Source organism: Arachis hypogaea, chromosome 16 (assembly GCF_003086295.3).
Source record: "Arachis hypogaea cultivar Tifrunner chromosome 16, arahy.Tifrunner.gnm2.J5K5, whole genome shotgun sequence".
NCBI classification, from domain to species: domain Eukaryota; kingdom Viridiplantae; phylum Streptophyta; class Magnoliopsida; order Fabales; family Fabaceae; genus Arachis; species Arachis hypogaea.
This window is the reverse complement of record NC_092051.1, coordinates 2,389,789-2,410,660: the sequence shown is the minus strand read 5'-3', so window position 1 is coordinate 2,410,660 and position 20,872 is coordinate 2,389,789. Positions and strand designations below refer to the sequence as shown.

Sequence of the window (20,872 nt, the reverse complement as noted above, 5' to 3'; positions counted from 1 at the left end):
CAAAAGTGGTGGGTAGAAATTTAAACAATGGATGAGTTTGGCAACGTTCAGAAAATGTGATTTTCTTTACTTTTCTTTGTTTTTGGGCCAACTGAACCAGGCCTTATATTTGTTTTGTCATTATTGGGCCTTATTGTTTTATTGGGCCTCATTGAAAATATGCTTTTGGACTTACGGCGTTATGCTCAAGCTGGAAGATCCCCCATGACCAAAAACTAAAGGCAGAAGATCCTTGGAAAAAACAAAGGTGAAAATTTAGGTGAAGTTGATTTCATGTGAAGTTGATATTTGAGAGTTGTTAGATGAAAATTTAGTCAAATCAGTCAAATCATCTAACAACTCTCAGATATTAACTTTACGTAAAGTTGACTGCACCTTAGTTTCCACCAAAAATAAAATATCTCTTGAAAATCTTATAATTTATTAAAAATACTTCTTAACTTCTTATTAGATTTATACGTGTGAAAGAAAAATCAAGAGAATTCATCAAGATGAACCGTAAAAATAATAAATTACTAGTAATTAAATTAATATATTAAAATTTAAATTTTAATGTTTTATATAAAATTTTTTAATTAATAATATTAATTAACATGTACATAATAATCACATAAATTATTTATTCAATTAGCTTACGTAGAACAACCGGCAATAAAAAATCTGTTATTTAAGTTAATCCCGTAACCGATCAATGGTATGAAAGGCAGAGGAAATCGAGATTTTTGGTGAAATCGAAAAAATAAATTAAATACGTAAAATGTAAAATTTTAATTAGATTTAAATCATAAAATCGTTAAATTTAGTATAAATTTTGTAAAATCGATTAACTCATTTAAGATTGTAATATCGAAAAATTTTAAGAGTTAAATTGAGATTCTAACTGTTATGATAGTATGCCATAAAATGCAATAAACGTTTTTTATTTTCTATTTTTTAATTAAAAAATGTGAATGAATTATTAAAAATTGAGAATATACAACACCGACACGTTGCCAGTCTGTCCCTTCTCTCTCTCTTTCTTTCTTTCTTTCTTTTCATGCATAAAATATATAATTATGTATTAAACATGTCATAAGATTATGTGAAAATAAAATAAAAATAAAAGCATCGTATAAAATAAGTGCTACTAGCTAGTTGCTATATGGAATGGTACATTGGTAAATATTTTAAATATGTTTTATAAAAATGTAAGTTTAATTTGAATCTTTCTTTTCTCCTTTTTTTTTTTTCGTTTTTTAATTGGCTGATAGATATATCTAATCTACCTAACTACTTATTTTCCAAAAAAAAAAATTGCTAAATACTTAATCACTGTGATCATAGTCATAGTTAGGTTGATGAGAATTATCATTTATATATTATAATTTTATGATGAGAATGGAATAAAATCATGCCTCGAGGGACCCACATCCCTACATACCAAAGTTTATGATAAAATTAATATCATAAAATAAAAAAAACCTTATGCTATAGATGCACGTTATATGGTAAGTAATAACACGTTTAGGGGTGAGCACGGATAGCGGGTACTCAATTACTCGTCCGAATCCGAACTGAACCAATTAAATTGGTTCTGAAATCAACGGGTAATCGAATCCAACCCAAACTAAATCGATGACTTTTGTTAGTGATTGATTCGGGTATCGATTTTCGGATGCGGAATCCGAACCAACCTGCGAACCGATCATATATTAATATATATATATATATATATATGACTTTTCCATTAAACAATGATTATTCATTATTAATATGTTTGGATTTTAATGAGTTTAGTTTTTAATGTATTTGATATTTAACATGTTTGAATTATTTCTATTGATGTTACATGTTTATTGTACTTGTTGAGTTTTTAAAATAAAAATTTGGTTTTTTTTATGAATTTTAAAATCATCAGATACCCAATTACTCGAACCAAACAAATCCGTTCTTAATCGGTTTAGTTTGATTTGAGTACATGTACAAAAAAATGTAAATTTAAACCAAACTGAACCAATTATATTTTAATCAGTTCGATTCTAATTTTACCATAAATTCGAACCAACTCAACCCGTACTCACCCTAAACTCCTTACACCTCTTCGAGCATTGAAGAGATGAGTGCTCTGTGCACTTATTTGATGCGTTGACCAGCATTTCTCCACCAATAAAAATTGCATCTAATTAAAATCATATCATTATGTATCCGAAGGCTTATTAATTAGATTTTTAACAAAATCCTACCAAAGAATAGTTAAACCTAACTTGCACATCTCAAATGAAAACAAGTATTATATAGTATACGTGATGTTATGTTTACTATATATATATATATATATATATATATATATATATATATATATATATATATATATATATATATTAGACTAAATTACTAAACTCCGTATAAATGAACCTGAACCTATGCGATAAAGATAGTAAATATTAAAAGATTTGAATGTTTTATAAAGATAGATGACATGAGTTAATAAAACAGTTATAGTCATGAAAGGGAGATGTTTGGTTCACCTTCTAGCAAGATTATTTTTTTTTCCATAATTAATTTTAAATAAAAATGTCGGTGAGGTGTTACGTCCAGAATGATACATGTCCTCATGGCCATCGATCATATGTATTATAATTATATATATCGTGACAAACTATGATCATAACGGTAGGTCAAGGTTCTTAAAATTAAGCACAATAATAACGAGTGACGCACATGATTTCTCATTTTTAATAAATGCTTCTTCAATCTTCACACAACCTTTTTACAATCTATGCGTGATGTGTTAAATAAATAAAGTATAGGATATTTGTATAGGGTTACAGTTAAGGCCTCCTTTATCGTTATTACAAATGACTTTAAGCAATGTCCCATTAACTATGGCCTATCTTGCGGCGCAATTTATTACTATAAGGGAAGGGTTATGTTAATGTTCCTATAACTTATGGGGTGGGAATCACAAATCATTTTTTAAAATTTGCTATACTATTGTTTATTTTCGCAAATATAATTTATCTTATAGATAATGATTCCAACACAAAAGAATGAGAGAGAGAAAAAAGAAACTCCTTTTCCAATAAATTACTATGAGGTATCATATTACGACTTGGGGGAGGGAGTGTTTTTGTTTTAAAAAAAAAATTAATTATTCTATTAATTTCAATAGTTTTATAAATTTTTAATTAAATTTTTATATATATTTTTAATTAAGTCGCTATACATTTCAAATTTTATAATTAAATTTCTGTTGTTATAATAAAAATATTAGAATTAATAGAATATTTTATTAAACAAAATAAATATATCTAATATTTGATTGAATATTTTGTATAATTTAATAGAATATTTTGTTAATTTCAATATTTTTATTACAATATGAATTTTGTTATAAAATTTGATATGGTATGAAAATTTAATTAAAAAATATATATATAAAAATTTAATTAAAAATTTAGTAAAATTATAGGAACTGACAAAATAATTAAACTTTTAAAAAATTTGATAAAATTAAAAAATAAGAGTTTAATAATTATTGAATTTATAACTTGTATTATTTATAAAGTTCACTTCTTGATTCAAAATGGACTAAAATATTACATTTTCACTTTATTAGTTTTCTTATTTTGAAATAGCTTGAACCCATAATTTTACTAGGAATTAACATTTTTTTCAATTAATAATTAACTAACAAAGTAATAAATAGACAATAAAAGAGAGAAAAAAGTAAAATTTAAAAAATAAATAAGTATTAGTTATAAAGATAATTTTCTATAAGTCTGATCCATTTAACTAGTGATACTCTTGTGTTAGACAATATTTATACACAAACTCTCTTGTTAAAAAAAGGAAAAAATAATGGGAAAATATATATCTTTTTATGTGAGTAGATTAGCCTATACCACAATAATCCAGTCGGCTCTTTTTTCTGTGCATATGGAAGTAAAAGTAGTGATATATCTTAGAGGAGTGCTACACATACAAGTCTTTTTGACTTACAAGTCTTACAAGTTACTAGGCCTTTTAATGCGTTATTCAACGTTTCTTATTTTCAAAGTCTTTTTGACTTACAAGTCTTACAAATTACTAGGCCTTTTAATGCGTTATTCAACGTTTCCTATTTTCAAAGTGCTACGCTCAGAACGGTTCTTCTTCTTCCTCTTCCTCTTCCTCTTCCTCTTCCTCTTCGTTTTTTTTTTCGATTTTCATAGTTTCTGAAATCAAGCTTTGAAATCGTTTTGAAGAAGAAGAAGCAGCAGAAGATAAGGAGAAAGAGAAAGAGTTCTGAATTATGCAACGAATTTTGGGTGTATTTCTTAAATACTTTGGGTGTATTTTTTGTAATCCTTTGGTGTATTTCTGTAATTCTTTTGAAGATAATGGAACTTCAGAAATACACCCAAACGATTACAGAAGTACACCTAAAATGATTACAGAAATACACCCAAACGGTTACAGGAATTTACCCAAACAATTATAGAAATACACCCAAAGGATTACAGAAAATACACCCAAAGAATTTAAAGAAATACACCCAAAATTTGTTAAAATACATCTTATGCATAATTCAGAACTCTTTCTCTTTCTCCTCCTCATCTTCTACTGCTTCTTCTTCTTCAAAAACGATTTTACCATGAAAAATCGAAAAAAAAAAAAGATAAAACAGAGAGAAAGAACGTAAATGAAGAAGAAGAGGAAGACGATGAAGAAGAACGTGCAGAAACGAAAGAAAAGGAGAAGAAGAAGAGTAAGAGGAAGAGAAGGCAAGAAACGAAAGAAAAGAAGAAGGAGAAGACGAAGAGGAAGAAGAATGGTTCGAAGCGTGTTTTGAGCGTTAGTTTTAATTGAACTTGTAAGGCTTACAAGCCTTAATCGCTTGTATGCCAAGAATTACTCTATATCTTAATATTGTAATTTTTGATGTTTTTTAAAAGTGTAGAAGATACACAAATCGGAGAGTCCGATTTCTATACTTTAAATTTTTTAATTTTTTTAACAGAAATCCTTCGGTCTGATTTCTATTCTCTCACAAATTTCTCGGTCCAATTTTACAAATTTATCAGATCGATTTCTATATCCTCATAAATCGGATGGTCCGATTTCTATACTCCTCACAAATCGGACGGTCCAATTTTTATTTATCTAATTAAACGATTTCACATTTAAAAATAACACCCCATCAACTTACATTTTGAAAAAACACCGATGCTACTCCAATATCAAAAACAAAATCTGCTCCTTCAGTCACATTCACAGTCACAGTGGCCACCCACAAACCCCAACAAGGCATACACAAAATTTTCTTTTTGTGTGTGGATATTATTTATTTAGATTAGAAACCAAAAAAGGGTATTTTCTATTTTGCAAGAACACTTGTGGACCCACCAGTAGTATGCCTGGTTGAGAAGGCAAGTAAATAAAAAATATAAAATATAATAATTACTTTTTGATATATCTTGAAATATACATCTTATTTATTTATAAAAAAAAAACATCATATTAAGAGTACCAAAATAATAATCCAAAGAACACAACTCAACAAATATACGACACTTTAAGATTCGTAGCAGCTACTTTGATCAATGAACTTAGGTGCTATTGATATGGTATGGTTGTGCTGGATTGCATTACCGACACACTAAGCTTTAAAAAATTGAGAGAGAGAGAGAGAGAGAAGGTAGGGTGTTTGTGTTGTGTTGTGGTACTTTTGGGATAAGATAAAACCAAAGAAAAAACAAAGGCAAATCCTTTATTTGTGAGCACAAAAGAAAAAAGAAAAGCAGCATAGTGTGTATGGATAGATAGAAGAAGGAGGAGAAGATATTATTACTAACATTTCAAGAAGGGCACAGGAAAATGGTGAAGGTTTAGGGTGGTTGAGTTGTGTCTTCACAAGGTTACTGCTGCTACTATTATTGTCTTGGTGCTTCACCCTTAATGTAAGGAAAATCTGCCACCATCACCAAAGCTGGAGTCTTCCCTTCACAGTTTGTGAGTTTCTTGATTTCTTCTCTCTCTACTTTTCTGTTTTTCTTTTATGGGGAGTCTTGAGAGTATTGACCATTCCTATAATGAGTTTTGATGGGAATTAAGAACATAGCTCAAAGTTTCTATCTTTATTACAGGGTTGTGATGGGTATCTTTGGTGTAGTTTAGTTTAGTTTCTGGGGTTGTTAAGTTGAAGTAAAAGAAGGTAACTTTGTGAGATCTGGGGCTGGTTCCTTCCCAGCTAGGCAAATTTTGAGAGCTATATCCTTTTTTGTTGTTAACTGTTGTGGAGAGCTTGTATTGTGTTGACAGGGAGATAGGAAAATTCGTTGAATTAGATTGGATTTGTTGTAGTTATAGTTGTAGTTTGAGACAAGATTCCGGAGATCTAGGGGTATCTATGCTCTTTATGTTGCTAATGCTAGATTTCCAATCAATGGGGTTTGCTTAGATCTAACCAAACATGAAGTTCCCATGGCATGATTGAGACTATGTGAAGTTTGAAGTATGGTGCTGAAAATGGCAGAATGAGAGGTTGCTAATAGCTATTATATGATTTATTTGATATTGTGAAATTGAGGGTTAGGGTTCATGAATGGAGAAGAAGATGTTGAGAGAACTTGGTATTTTCTGAATTTCATGCTGAACATAACTATTTTTAACATATCACAAACTCAGCCCAATATATATTATTATCCTTTAGTCACATTTGTTCTAAGTTCTAATAATGTGTTTGTTTTTGTTGAGGTTGTTGATTTGTACCAAGAATTGGAAAAAAATGCATGTTAATAGGATTACCCTTTAATGGTTATTTTGTTTCGTTGCAGATTCGATATGGAGACTCTGGCGCTGGAAACCGAGGATGTAAGCTCAGATATCTACCTTTCGTTGGGACTTAAAGGAGTGGATAAAGGAGTAGGATTTCCAAGGGTTTTATCACTTCTTTCTTCACTTCTTGAGAGATCGGTTCAGAGGAATGAAACACTAATTGAGGCAAAGCATGTGAAAGATGTTGTTACTGTTTTTCATGGTTTAAGAGCACCTACTTTGAGTGTTCAAAAATATATCGATCGGATTTTCAAGTACGCAGGATGTAGCCCGTCTTGCTTTGTTGTTGCACACATATATGTTGATAGATTTCTTCAGCACACAGAGGTCAAATTGACTTCACTAAACGTGCACCGGCTTTTGATAACAAGCATTATGGTTGCAGCAAAGTTTATGGATGATGCGTAAGTGAGTTTGAAATTGCAGGAATGCTAATAGTAGTTTTGAAACTTTGTCTAAAAATTTATTCCCTCTGATTCTTTTTAGCTGTCACTGTTGCTTTTTGGTACATCATTGATCAATAGACATTGGTCCAAGTAACATAAATAACATATAAATGGAAATGGAGAGAATATTATTGACTCTTGATAACTCAATTTAACTCATCTAGTAGGTTGAAAATGACACCAAGTAGTGTTTTAATTAAGCTCTCTGCTGTTTCTGCAGATTCTTCAACAATGCATACTATGCAAGAGTTGGAGGAGTAAGCACATCTGAATTGAACAGGTTGGAGATGAGCTTTCTGTTTGGGATAGATTTTAGGCTTCAGGTTAGTATAGGAACTTTTGGAAAATATTGTTGGCAATTGGAGAAAGAAGCAATCCAAATTGAAAGGCCTATGCAGGCTTGTAGAATCAAAGAAAACTGGTCAAAGTCAAACAAAGAGGATGCTACTTGTGCTTCCACAATTGCAAGATGAAAAAAGATATTTAAAAAAAAAAAAGGGTATCAGATCAGTGTATTATAAATTATAATGAATTAATCATTGTACTTCCACAATTAGCTGTGGCAAAATGAAATTTGAAGTATTTTCCCAAAGCTAAAGAAATGATTGGTATATAAATGTGTCATTAGTAATTCATCCAATTCTTTAATAGACACTGTTGTGGTTGGTAATGCATCATTTTCTGTGTCTTCCTTTTTTTATTTTATTTTTTTAATTGGTGTTGCATTTGATTGTAATTGAAAGGTTGTATTGGATGGAGATTGTGATTAAAGTTTATTATCCCTTACCATTTGGTAAGAGTTTCCACTAGTACTTATGGTGGTTGTGACCTGCATGAAAGCAACATCTCATCTATTTGATTAGGATTGTAATATTTGATGCTAAATTCCTTGGGAGATATTCTTATATTGTATGGTGTATGGTTCTTGGTTCCTCTAGGAGCATCTCCACCTCAACTTGGGTGGCCATTCAATGGTCAAATGTCTCACTCTTTCACTAGCATTTTTTCTAACTAGTTTTTTTTATTTTTATTACTACTATTATTATTACAATTTTATTGACAAAATTTCCTATGGCACTAGGTGATCAAATTTTTAAAAAGAGACGAATAAATAACAGCATTTATTCCTTCAAAATAGAAAGGAATGTCAAAGGCTCAAAGGGGTTCGGACAATTATAGGTTTTATGTTTCGTTAGAACCATATTAAATATACACTAAAATAAATCATTAGTGTAAAATACATATCAAAATATATATTTAAAATAAAATAAATTATATATATATTTATATATAAATATATCATTTTTGGTTTCCTTATTGTCTTTATTCAAACAAAATCACTACAACATAAAATTTTAAACATGGTGAGGTAAAAAAATTAATTGAATAAATTATAACAATACATATTTTAGTTTAATATATGATAATTTTTTTAATTTCTAAAAAGCAAAACAAAGATATTTGAGTAAATAATGTACAATAGTTGAATGAATTCAACGAAAATTGTTATTTTTTTATTTAGTTTTACGGACAGAAAATGAAAAAGATAAATTATTAGCCTTATGAAAAAAAAAACATCAAAATTATACAATTAAATTAGTTACTTATAATGAATTACCAGCCATTCGTATTTTGAGGTCTAAGTAGAAAGAATGATCAAACCCAAAATATGTGGTGTGGCTTTAGAATTAGAGTATAAGCTTGGGAAGTGTAAGCCAACTAAATTCAATGGTAACAGCAGGAAGCATTCTTTGTTTGGTGTAACTTAAACTCTTTAATGGTGTTGTCTTTTTCAGAACATTCACCACCTTTGTCCTCCATTCATGTCATTCATAATCACCAAGGAGGATTGAATTCTAGCCCTGGAGATATTCTTACTTTCAATTCAAGCTTCACAAGAGTTCTGATTTCGAAAGCGGACACCACAACATCCATCATCTAGGAGGCCTCTCCAGTGCAGTCCAACCGAATTGTGAAAATTTCCATTAAATACTTGGAGTGCAAGCTTCTCTGCAAATCTGCAGTGTCATAAAAACATGTTCTAAATGAAACCAAAACTATGTATATTCTGAAGAGACACGCCTGTTCAACACGTTTTATCACATAAATGATAAAGGCAGAAACTCAAGTACAGTCAACTTCACGTTAAGTTGATAACCGAAAGCTGTTAGATGAAAATTTAATCAAATTAGTCAAATTTAGGGTTTCTTTTTTGAGCTAAAACTTCAAATTTAGACAGAACAAATTAGTTGTATAATACTATTATTCGTGGGTAATCTTGTTTTTTAAACTATTAGCACTTGAACAGAACATACTGCCATTTTCCTCTAGGTGAGTTTTATTTTAGTCACTGGATGGGACTAGTTCTTATATTACTGGAAAATTTAAAATAAATTAAATGGCAGTCATGTGTTTTAAACCCTAAACCCTAAATCCCCCAGCTGTTGAACACTGATAAAAGTTCAGACTTAAGTACTCAACGTTAGAAGACATTAATTTCAACTTAAACAGAATACAAGTTCATGAACAATTAAGAAATTGTTTTCAATTTTCAAAACACTTAAATTAAGTAAGTTCATTTAAGTTACATGGAGATAACTCAAGCATTGCTCCGAAACTGGTCTATTGATCAACAATAGAGAATCCCCCGCCCCCAACCAAAACAAACAAACAAACAAATTTGCCTGTGGATGAGTTGTGGACATTGGAATTCTGCCATCTCGCACCTCAATGACAACATCCATCAACCTAAGTTGCTGCTTGAGTTCTTTCTCTGCTTTTGCAATATGACCAGGAAACCACTGCCCAATTAACCCTCCACATAGAATTAGCTACAGCAACTAAGCTTATACATAGGGCAACATGAATTCAAAATAAGAATAGGGGTGGCAACGGGCGGGTAGGGGCGGGTTTTTGCTCTACCAGACCCCGCCCCGCTTTATAATAATCCGCATAAAACCCGCCCCGCTCCTACCCGTGGGTAGTAAATGATTGAACTCTAATCCGTCCCGTGGGTAGTAAATGATTGAACTCTAATCCGTCCCGCGGGTACCCGTCCTGCCCCTACCCGCCCCGCCCCTATAATTATTAAAATCTAATAAATAAAATTAAATTTCAAAATTTATATAACCATCATCACATACATAATATAAATTAAAGTAAAATTTTAAATATGATACAATATTATCAATCATTTTATTAATTATTATATATATATATATATATTACACATATTATATATTAAAATTATATATTATACATATACCGGGGCGGGTAGTACCTAAACCCGGCCCCGTCCGCCCCCGTTCTACTAAAAACCCGTCCCGAGATGGTAGGGGCAGGGTGGGTATCCGCAGGTTCGGGTGGTGTTGTCATTCCTAAATAAGAAGGTGAGTTCTATAGTGTCTTTGTTGTGGTACTTAACTTCTCTTTTAAACTAAAAAATAAAATATTTAAAATTAAAAATAAATAATGTAAAATTTATTAAATATTATTTATTTATTTTTTTTAGTAATTTAGCTACAAAGTAATAGTCACATAGCATTCACCAAATAAGAATACCTGCACAGGACGCAATGCCTGTGTCCAGTATAAAGATCATTGTCAAGATCACTCCAATAATCATTATCTCCTTGGAAGCCATCAAATACATTGTTGCTTTTCACATTGACATTGCCATATCCATCATGGCCTTTCACACCAACAATCTGCAAATTTTACATCGCAATTAAAACTATTCAAGTACACGTTCTAGAATCTAGATAATTCCAAAAGAATACGGTAGTGTTTGTTTGGCGATAAAGATTGGAACTTCAACGAATGGTTTCTTGCCTGAATGGTGGGAGACTGGGAAGAGAGGTTGGGTGTGGCAAAGAGAACTGAAGGGGAAGACCTCCCTCCTCTGCCTCCACCGCCAGGAAGAAAGAGAGAAGGTGTGACTGCCGGAGAGTTGTGGAGCCATCAACCTGAAAGCTGAACACTCATTATGACTATGCTTCTACTCGTTTTTCCGCTCAGTCAATATTTCTCATATTTTATAATTTATATGACATGTTCGCATCATTTTACCATTATTGTTGTCAGATTCAATGGTAATAAAAAGTAATGCATGCACAAAGATTACCCCAATACATATACTCCTTTCAATACGATTTATTAAATTAAAACAAGGATGATTAAATCCAATGCTACAACCAAGTCTGAACTCTGAACTGAGACAACTCAACTTGTTTGTCCCAACAAAATTTTGGAAAGAAAAACGGCAACAATTTCTAAGCACTGAAGAGTGACGACTGAATTAAAATATTGCTAATCAGCCAAATAAAAAGCCAATGTGGAAGATAATATATAATTGTCAAAATAGCATAGCATGGTTTCTATTCGTGAGTCAGTATACTACACAAAAGTGTACCACACTTTTTACCATACCACACCTCTTAAGCCAGCTATCAAAAAATGATAGTTATATTCCTAAATCCTGCCTATAAATATAATATAGATATATACACAACACATACAGCATTAGTTATACATTTCAAAATTGTCCATGCCATTCCCAGAAAACCTATTGATCCTCATGAATCAGCAGAACTAGACTTCCCGAGTAAAGTTGAGAAGAATTTGCGTATGTCTGGAACAATGCTGCAAACCAGGTAGCCATACCTGCAATTTTACATTATGGAGAACTTCAAATTTCTGGATTGAAAAAACGGAGTACACATAACAGCAGTGAAAGAGTTACCAAGTTTGAAATGAATGTGACATACCATGGTTTGGAACTCAGCTTATCAAATTGGTCCAACACAAACATTATGCATGCATGTTTTAGTGAAGTTGCATTAAAAGTATCTGACATCTGGTACATTAGTGCAACATTTTCTGCAGTAATATCCTGCACATAATTCAATAAGTCATGCCATCAGATCGAGAACAATGAACTACAAGTAACAGCAAAGCTCAGTTCTTGGTTTACCTGCGAAATGGTATTTTCGCAGAGACGCTTAAGACCCTCAAGAAGATACTGATCAGCAGCTTTGAGAAGATCCTGAGCGATATCCAGACTAACATCTGCTGTTCCAGTGTATATATATCTAGAAGCGCCAATAAAAATCAATTTAGAGTTTGAGCATGTGAACATCTGCTAAAGACAGATGCACATCATTGTAGAATAAAATTATATTATATAAATGGACTGTGGAAATTGCACCTCATCATCAATACAAATACATCCCATTTGATGTTTGGAATCTCTATATCTTTGGCTTCCCTTTCCTGCATTGCAAATCTTAAGATGTTACTAAGAATATCCATACAAGATTGGAACAGCAATCAACATTAAGTTTATATTTGAATATTTACAAGAAAAAAAAGGAGCTTAATCACAGTTAATCTGCTAACTTCATGCATAAATAAAATAAAAAAGAAAATGACTTAAAAAAAAGTTTCAAGGATACTCAAGGCCTACCCTGTAACCACCATCAAACATTGCTCGAAATATATCCGACTTGACTAAGCAAACTCGATGAGCATAGAATCTTTTGTCTGTAGAAGGAAAACAGGGCAAATCAGTACATAAATAAAAATCAACTATAAATTTTAAAAATAAAAATAAATAAAGAAGAATTTAGCAGCAACTTATCCACCTTCAACCAAGAATGTGACATCAGAGAGCTTTGGATTGTTAACACAGTGCTTGCCTAAGAACTCCTACAAAAATATAAATAGATATTAATGCAAAGTTCTAAACAAAAGGTTTTAAGTAATCACTTTTACTCTTTTTTTCATTTTTCATATCCTTGATGTATAAACCCAAAAAAAACTAAAATTAAATAAAATAAACAGAACCCGTGACAAAAGAGTAGCAAAAGTACCTGGGGAGTTGGCGATGAAGGTGCAACATCACCAAGAGGGACAGAAATGGCTCTGCTAGCCAACTTGTGAAGTGCCAGCGAAGCAACACCTGTCTGTTTAAGGTTTGTAGATCCAAGAAGCTCCAACAGCAATTCTAATCCTGCAAGATATAGCAGCAAGTTGATTGGAAATACTTCAAAGCACTACTAGGTGAAAAAAATATTAAAATGAGTAGATAAAAGCTCATTGTACCATTGTAGTCAATGAAGACAGTTCTACAATCATCAATAGGACATAAATGAGCAAGAGCAAGAGCAACACGCCGTTGAACACCCTTTTCCGCAAAGCGCATAAGATATAACAAGTGTTTCAATACCTTCCAAAGAGAAAGGAACAATATAAGAATCATATTCAACAAAACATCCATCATAGGAATCAATAATTTGCAAGAAAACTCACTTGCCCCTGGATCTTCTCCTCAAATCTTGTTAAGGTTTTTGTTACGCACTCTCTAGTTGGCTGCAAGTCAAACAAAAATCACCAGTTAAACTTATGAATTACAGAGAGATATAACTATAGAAGTTTTACTCTATGAACATAAACGATTTTATTATTATCAAAGACAAATACCAGTAAATTAAACACAAGTCAATATATGATACTACAGAGTAAAGGAAAGAAAGGCATACTTGAGCTTTGAAACTTCCATCCTGAAGTTTGTGAAAACCACCAGCCTTAATAACGTCTGCAATAATGTCCTGTCACACACAGTTGATATTTGATAAGTTCATAAAGGACAACATAATAATAACATACAAATTTTGACAAAGTTAAGAACAATAAAACCAATTTCACCTCATTATCCACCAGGCCATATAGAGCAAAAGCTGCATTGTGCTGGATGAACGCATTCTTTGAGCTAAGAAGATCAATTAGAGGCTCAATACCTCCATGATAAGCAATACCAGCTTGATTGTGTGAATCCTAAAATGTGAATTACATAAGCCAAAAAGAAGAAAATGAAAACAAAAGAAAAGTGAATCCAAAAATACTGGCATTACAGACATAAGGTAGAGTAATTTCAGCATCCTTTGTTACTAATTATATACAAGACAAAGGTCAGTAGCACTAAATAAGACTTGTTTGAGAACAACTCCCATAAAAAGCCAAAAAATATTTAGTCAAACATTCTTATGGCTCAAATATAAACCCAACTGTATTTTGACATCAATTTCCTACTCCATATACAGCAAAAATATTCTTTGTTAGCAATGATTACCTGCGCCAACCTCCCAAGAGCAAAAGCTGACATTTCCTTAAGCTGTGAATCTGATGACTTAAGCATGCCAACTAATGGCTGAATTGCCCCTCTTTGAGCAATATGAACCTATGTGAACAAAGAAAATAATTGAGTTATGAAAAATATGAGCATAAATAACAGACTTATTATTGCATGCTTGCAATAGCACAAATTTTCCCACCTTGCAATCTGTATCCGTTGAAGCAAATTGACCAAGTAAAAGAGCCGCTTCTCTTTGACTCTCCAAACAGCTAGAACTGCAATTGAATTTTAAAGGTGCTAAACTATTATTAAGAAAGTTGCAACTCAATTGCAGCAAACAGCTATGAAGTATAATTCACATCATTTTCTTGTGTTGTAGTAGTTGGTTTGGTTTTTTTCAAGTTTGGGGGTACATGGGTAGATAAGGGCATGTGTATATGTGTATGTATGAAATTAGTTTAAGCTCATAAACACGCAACACAAAACACACAACAAGAAGAAACATCCCATTTGTATATTTTCTCTTGTAATGTTGGTAGAGTTTGTTATTTTAGTTTCTCTCATTTGTCAAGAGTTTAGTTATACACTAAATAGTTTAGACCATGAGGTATTTTAGGTGTATTTAGAACTCGTGTTTTTCGTATCTTTGTCATATTTCATAGTAAGATATTTATTTGTGGTCCTAAACCCATGGACATGAGCAATAAGCCAAACTTTTTTGTTGTCACTTCCATGTCACTCTAAATATCTCAAATCCTAACATCTTGAACATTGCTCATAGAAAATATAAAATCCAAGATTTAAAATTTTACCTAAGTAATCCAATGACAGGTTGTAATGCCCCAGCTTGAATAACTTCTTTCTTAATATTGGGCGAAGAGTGTACAAGGTTTCCTATCACACCAACCTGCAAAAGAGATAATCCTGTTAGTTCTAGTAGCATGTGCACGGCAAAACGAATGTGTATATATGTATCAGATGTCGCAATTCATTTTAGTCAGTGTCTAACCGCCTCATAATGTACAGTAGGATCCTCTGATCGGAGCATTAGCACAAGAGTTGGTAATGCTTTGCATTCAACAATCTGCAATTGGATTATTCAAGTCAGCCAGCATGAAATTTTATTCTTTTTCTCACATCATTTTTTCCTCTCACAAAGTCAATTACCTGATTTTTATTCTCATCATTCTTGAAGGCAAGAGTTCGCAGAGCGCCAGCAGCCGCCTTCTGTACATTTATGTCATTGAATTCAAGCAATTCAACAAGAGGAGGGATACCACCTTCCATCCTAACAAGGTTCTTTATGGTGGTATTTTCATGTGCAAGATTAGTTATTGCATCAGCTACTCTCCTAAGAAGACCAACGAGACCAGGAGAAATAATGCTACTAGTTTTGTGCCTCTTTAACAAGTCCACAATATACGGCAAGGCTCCAGCATCAACAATCAGGTGTTGATGTTCTGGCTGTAAAAATCAGCATTAAAGATTACACTTAAGATCGTAAACACACATAAATATTACGCAAATTAAAGACACTACAACATATCGTAATGCCGTAATTAATTACCTTATTAGCAAGAAGGCCAAGAATTATTGCACACTTTTTCTCTACCTCATAACCATACGGTCCACAAACACAATCACCGTCAATCGGCACCTCCAAATGCTTCACCACAGCGGGTACAACACCACACTTGACGATATCATCAACCATTTCCTCTGCAAGCAGCAAAAACTTAGTGCGACGAGCAAAATCAACGCATAAAGAAATTAAAAGAGAGAATCCAGTAAAGAAACCATGGTTGTTTTAGAAATTAGTACCGTTCTGGGCCAAATCGGAGAGAGCATGGAGCGATCTAAAAAGAGCAGCACGGTCAGTCACATATGTGGATGAAGGGGAATTGAGGAGATCTACATGTGAAAGAATGACAGCGGAGAAATCACGAGAAGAAGGAGGAGGAGAATTTTGAAGCGGCTGTGGAGACTTGGTGCGATCTGATCCAAGTGCAACCGAATCATGTTCGAGTTTGCGCTTCAAACTTTTGCGTTTGGGAGCCATGGATGAACAGATGAGTGAAGAGTGTGATGGGAGAAAAGGTGAGATTAAGAGAACTATTTGAGTCTGTGGACATGGTTGATGTGTGAAGGTGGGAGTATTGGCGGAAAAATTTTAGTACGCAGAAAATTTTGGTGCCAAATTTTTGAATTTTCGTACCAAAAAATTTGGCTCACCCTTAAAAGCTTCTTCTTAAATTTGCCTTGTTGTCACCAAAAAAAAAATTTGCCTTGTTAATTCATTAAATTTAAATTTTTTATTTATTATATTTTATTTAAATAATCTAAATTTAAAAAGTAATCTATTAATTAGGTTAATTATTTTCTTTTATAAATTTTAGATTTTTTTTATAAGTTTTAGATATTAGACTAAAATCTAAAATAAAAAAATAGTATATAAATATTAAAAATAATGTTTGTACAAAAAAAATATTTAGACTTTAGAACTAAAATAAATAATATATAAAAAATTAGTTAAAAATTCATACGCTAAACTCAAAAAAAAAATATATTAGAATCTTAAAAAAAATAATATTAAATATATATTATGTATATAATATTAAAATTTATAGTATATTTTATTTTATGTAAAACAAAATTATAATATTAAATATGAACACAATAATGATAAAAGATTTTGTGTTATATAAACTTAATTAAAAATATTCACGTAAAAAACAAACAATATATAACAATTTTATTTTGTGTAAAACAAAATTATAATATTAAATATGAACACAATGATAAAAAAAATTTTGTATTATATAAATTTAATTAAGAAAAACATATATACTCATGTAAAAAGCAAACAATATATAACAATTTTTATTTTGTGTGAAACAAAATTATAATATTAAATATAAACACAATAATAAAAGATTTTGTATTATATAAATTTAATTAAAAAAATATATATACTTAGGTAAAAAGCAAACAACAACAACAATAATAATAATAATAATCTCATTAGTTGTTTATCCAAAGCTAAATGTAGCTTCTCAAATATAAATAAAATTATTAGGCTGCGTTTGGATGATAGATTAATAATGAGAGAGAGATTGAAAGATAAAAATTAAAAGACCACAAAGACTACATAATTTTCTGTATTGTATTTAGTGTAAAGTGTATAAGATTGAGTTATGTAACGCCCTACCACACCTAAGATGTAAAACAGAAGTGGTGAAGCGTTACAACCTCTAAAATAAAATATATATAGTATAATAATTGAAAAAATTTAATATACAAAGAGCCTTGAAGAAAATGTAACGCAAAATCGCAAAATATAAAAGCGCAACATTCAGAAGATATGGTTACTTGTGTACAAAGAAAACTAATAGTTCATAAACATATAAACATGGAAAGCAAGTGTAAAGGATCAAGATATAATTATCAAGCTCCGAACTCAACCTGCGAAGTTAAGGCGGGCCAGAAAATAGTTACATACATATATATTTATAATCCATAACCCCAAGATACATAAAAGTGATCCTAGTTCTCCATAAACTTCTATGAGGTACATAAACAAAGCAATTTTATACATGAGAGGAGAAACTATAAATTTATACATAATAATATCAAAATAACAAAAGGAAACCCCAAAGTAAACCACTTCACCGCAGAAACTCCAGACGCTTACCGAGGTGTCTCTCGCTCTGCATCTGAAAAACGACAACATAGTATGGAATGAGAACCAGAAGTTCTCAACATGGTAAAGGTGCCACGCATATAAGATATAAGGTCCTGAGAATGCTAGAAACAATCCTAGAACGCCGATATTCAGATTATAAAACTTGAGAATTAAAACTGAAACCATAAATAAGGGTGGTTTACTAAGGATTCCTAAACTTAACCAAATACATTAACCTAACCCTCCATCTTCCTCTTTCCTCCAAAACCTCCATCACTAGTATAATCACATAGACAAGCAAGCAAACAATAGCAAACACAATTAGGATACAAGTAATGCAAGTAGCACGTATAAAAGTAAGCATATGAAAGTCACATAGGCATTCCCAATTAGAATATGAACAAGCAATTCAAGCAATATGCTTATGATGCATGCCTGTCCTATGACTATTGATATCAATTGTCGGTTACTTAGCCAGCCCGACATGTCCTGGTAGCTAACCGTGGACAGAACACCAAACACGGAGCAAGTGGGACAACGCCTCAACCCTTGCATCTTACCCGCGTACCCGGAGCAGGGGACAACTTCACCCTGCCTCTTATCCAGGTAGTGTTACATTCTCGGCGCGAAGCAAGCAGTAACAGAACACAGCCCTTGCATCTTACCCGAAGCCTTGAATTTTTTCTGGAGCAAGTGGATAACCCCACTACATCTTACCTGGAGTCACATACAGAAATACACTTTCATTATCATAACCATTCATTCATTCATCCATTCATTCTCAATTCATACTCGGAGCAAGTGGATACACCACTGCATCTTACCTGGCAATCTCGCCTCTTACCCGGAGCAAGTGGTTAACACCACTGCATCTTACCCGGAGGCACATCACAATCAATTTCAATTTCATTATCATTATAATTCATTCATAATCATCTATAACCAACGCATAATCATCCTTTACAACCATGGCATCACATATACTTTAGTTCTCTGCATTTTTCATAGATAATTCATCATTTTCAACCTTGCTTCACCCCTAAGTTACCACTCTTTTCTAGTTCCATCTCATCACTAAGATTACTAACAAAATCTAGAACCAAAGAAATGAGAATAGAGGTTTAGAAGTTTAAAATTAAAAAACCAGATTTACTAAAACAGGGGACACGCGTACGCGTGGGCGTGAAAAATCTTTGCTCGCGTACGCAAGTCCCTGCTCGTGTACGCGTGAATCCCAACCCGAAAGGGTTGGTCGCATCGCGAGCAGCTAGACGCGTACGCAAACCCCAGGTCACGCGCACGCGTGGGTCACCCTTACGCGTAGGCGTACATTTTCTCAAAAAATTTTAACCAAGTCTAAAAAGCTGTAGAATTTCAATTTTAAAACCCAAACTTCCGACATGCATAACTTTTTCGTTTTAAATCATTTTTCTTCTGTTCTTTGAATGGCGTAAACTTTACGGACCCAATTTTCATATCAAATAGATTTGAAATCATTTGGGGGTTCGAAAACTGAGTTATGGCTTGCCGAAGTTTGGTCAAAAACCAGAGTTACACAAAACTTCAAAACCTCTACTTTCTTAAAAACCTAACTCCAATTTAACTTACCATACCCATAAATCCCCAACACAACACATTTTCCTCAACACCACAATAACCACCATATCTTACCATATCTCAAATCAACAATGTCATGCATCAATCTCTCAAATACATCAACAAAATCATAATTCACCCATCCTAAACATATACATTCATGTCATCAAACAATTAATCATCAATACATACTCAATCCAAAACTTACCCATTCAGTACCAAGCATTCTCTACTTTCTTATTTATCCACAATTCATCAATCCACCACTTCTAACCAATTCTCAATTGAATAACTCAATCTCATTAATCACCAGTAATTATAATTCAATATCATCACATGCAATTTTCATGATTCATCAACAAAGACATCAATTTCACCCTCAAAATTAATGGCAACATAATTCATACCATTCACTATAACCAATCAACAATAACACAATTCAATTCCTAACGTATGGTCGTCTAATATGATCTAAGTTTTCACAGAATATTATATATTAAATACGAGAAACCTAAACTATACCTTAGCCGATTTTCATGTATTACCCGAGACAACCCACACAAAGCAAGCTCACGAGTTCCACTTCCAAAAATCTAGCCACCAAAGTTGGTCCAAAAGCTCCAATTCACCAATTCAAACTTCAATCTAACATAATTTCAATCTAATTTACACAATTCACTAAATTAGCACTAGGTACACAAAATTGGATAACTCACAAGGGTTTAAAGTTTTCTTACCTTACCCATTGATGATTGGAGTATAACCCAACGATTATCCAATATTAGATTGCACCTAAACCACCAAAATCATCAAAATCACTCTATATACACACAAAAACGCGAAACAGAAAGGGGAAAGGAAACTGGGCACAAATCACAAAGGTTCTTACCACTTGGTTTAAATAGAAACGAAGAGGACTCCGAGACGAACGCGTAGCCATAAATAGCTCATCAATCGGAGCTCCGGATTGAAAGATATAAGCAATTGAAGGTAGAGATGATTAGGTTTCCTTCTCCTCTTCTCACCCCTAACCCTTCCCCCCTTTTCTTGCCAATTGCCAATAGAGAGAGGTCAAGAGCTGGAGCTCCTTTCATTTAGTGGATTTGGGTTAGGCCTTGGGCCCAATATGAGTCTGGTTCAATCGGTTCGGTCTAATTTTGGGCTAAATTCTTTAAAATTAGTGTCAAAATTATTGTTTTAATTAGCTCTATCTTAATT

General features: G+C 32.3%; 2 protein-coding genes across 2 annotated transcripts; one reads left to right on the top strand and one right to left on the bottom strand.

Annotated features, from left to right (window-relative positions):
- Positions 1-5,230: 5,230 nt before the first annotated feature.
- On the top strand, positions 5,231-7,861 carry LOC112756294 (cyclin-P3-1). The gene is made up of 3 exons (XM_025804820.2): positions 5,231-5,973; positions 6,798-7,202; positions 7,465-7,861. Exons 2-3 carry the CDS (start codon positions 6,805-6,807, stop codon positions 7,715-7,717), a joined length of 651 nt encoding a protein of 216 aa, XP_025660605.1. The 5' UTR covers positions 5,231-5,973; positions 6,798-6,804; the 3' UTR covers positions 7,718-7,861.
- Positions 7,862-11,563: 3,702 nt separating this feature from the next.
- LOC112758660 (ARM REPEAT PROTEIN INTERACTING WITH ABF2) lies at positions 11,564-16,580 on the bottom strand. Its single transcript, XM_025807373.3, has 18 exons — positions 16,198-16,580; positions 15,944-16,095; positions 15,544-15,840; positions 15,386-15,460; positions 15,189-15,283; positions 14,576-14,651; positions 14,374-14,481; positions 13,950-14,078; positions 13,784-13,852; positions 13,554-13,613; positions 13,347-13,470; positions 13,115-13,254; positions 12,887-12,950; positions 12,709-12,785; positions 12,451-12,515; positions 12,217-12,334; positions 12,011-12,135; positions 11,564-11,906 (listed from the first exon to the last, which is right to left on the bottom strand). Exons 1-18 carry the CDS (start codon positions 16,433-16,435, stop codon positions 11,819-11,821), a joined length of 2,100 nt encoding a protein of 699 aa, XP_025663158.1. The 5' UTR covers positions 16,436-16,580; the 3' UTR covers positions 11,564-11,818.
- Positions 16,581-20,872: the final 4,292 nt, after the last annotated feature.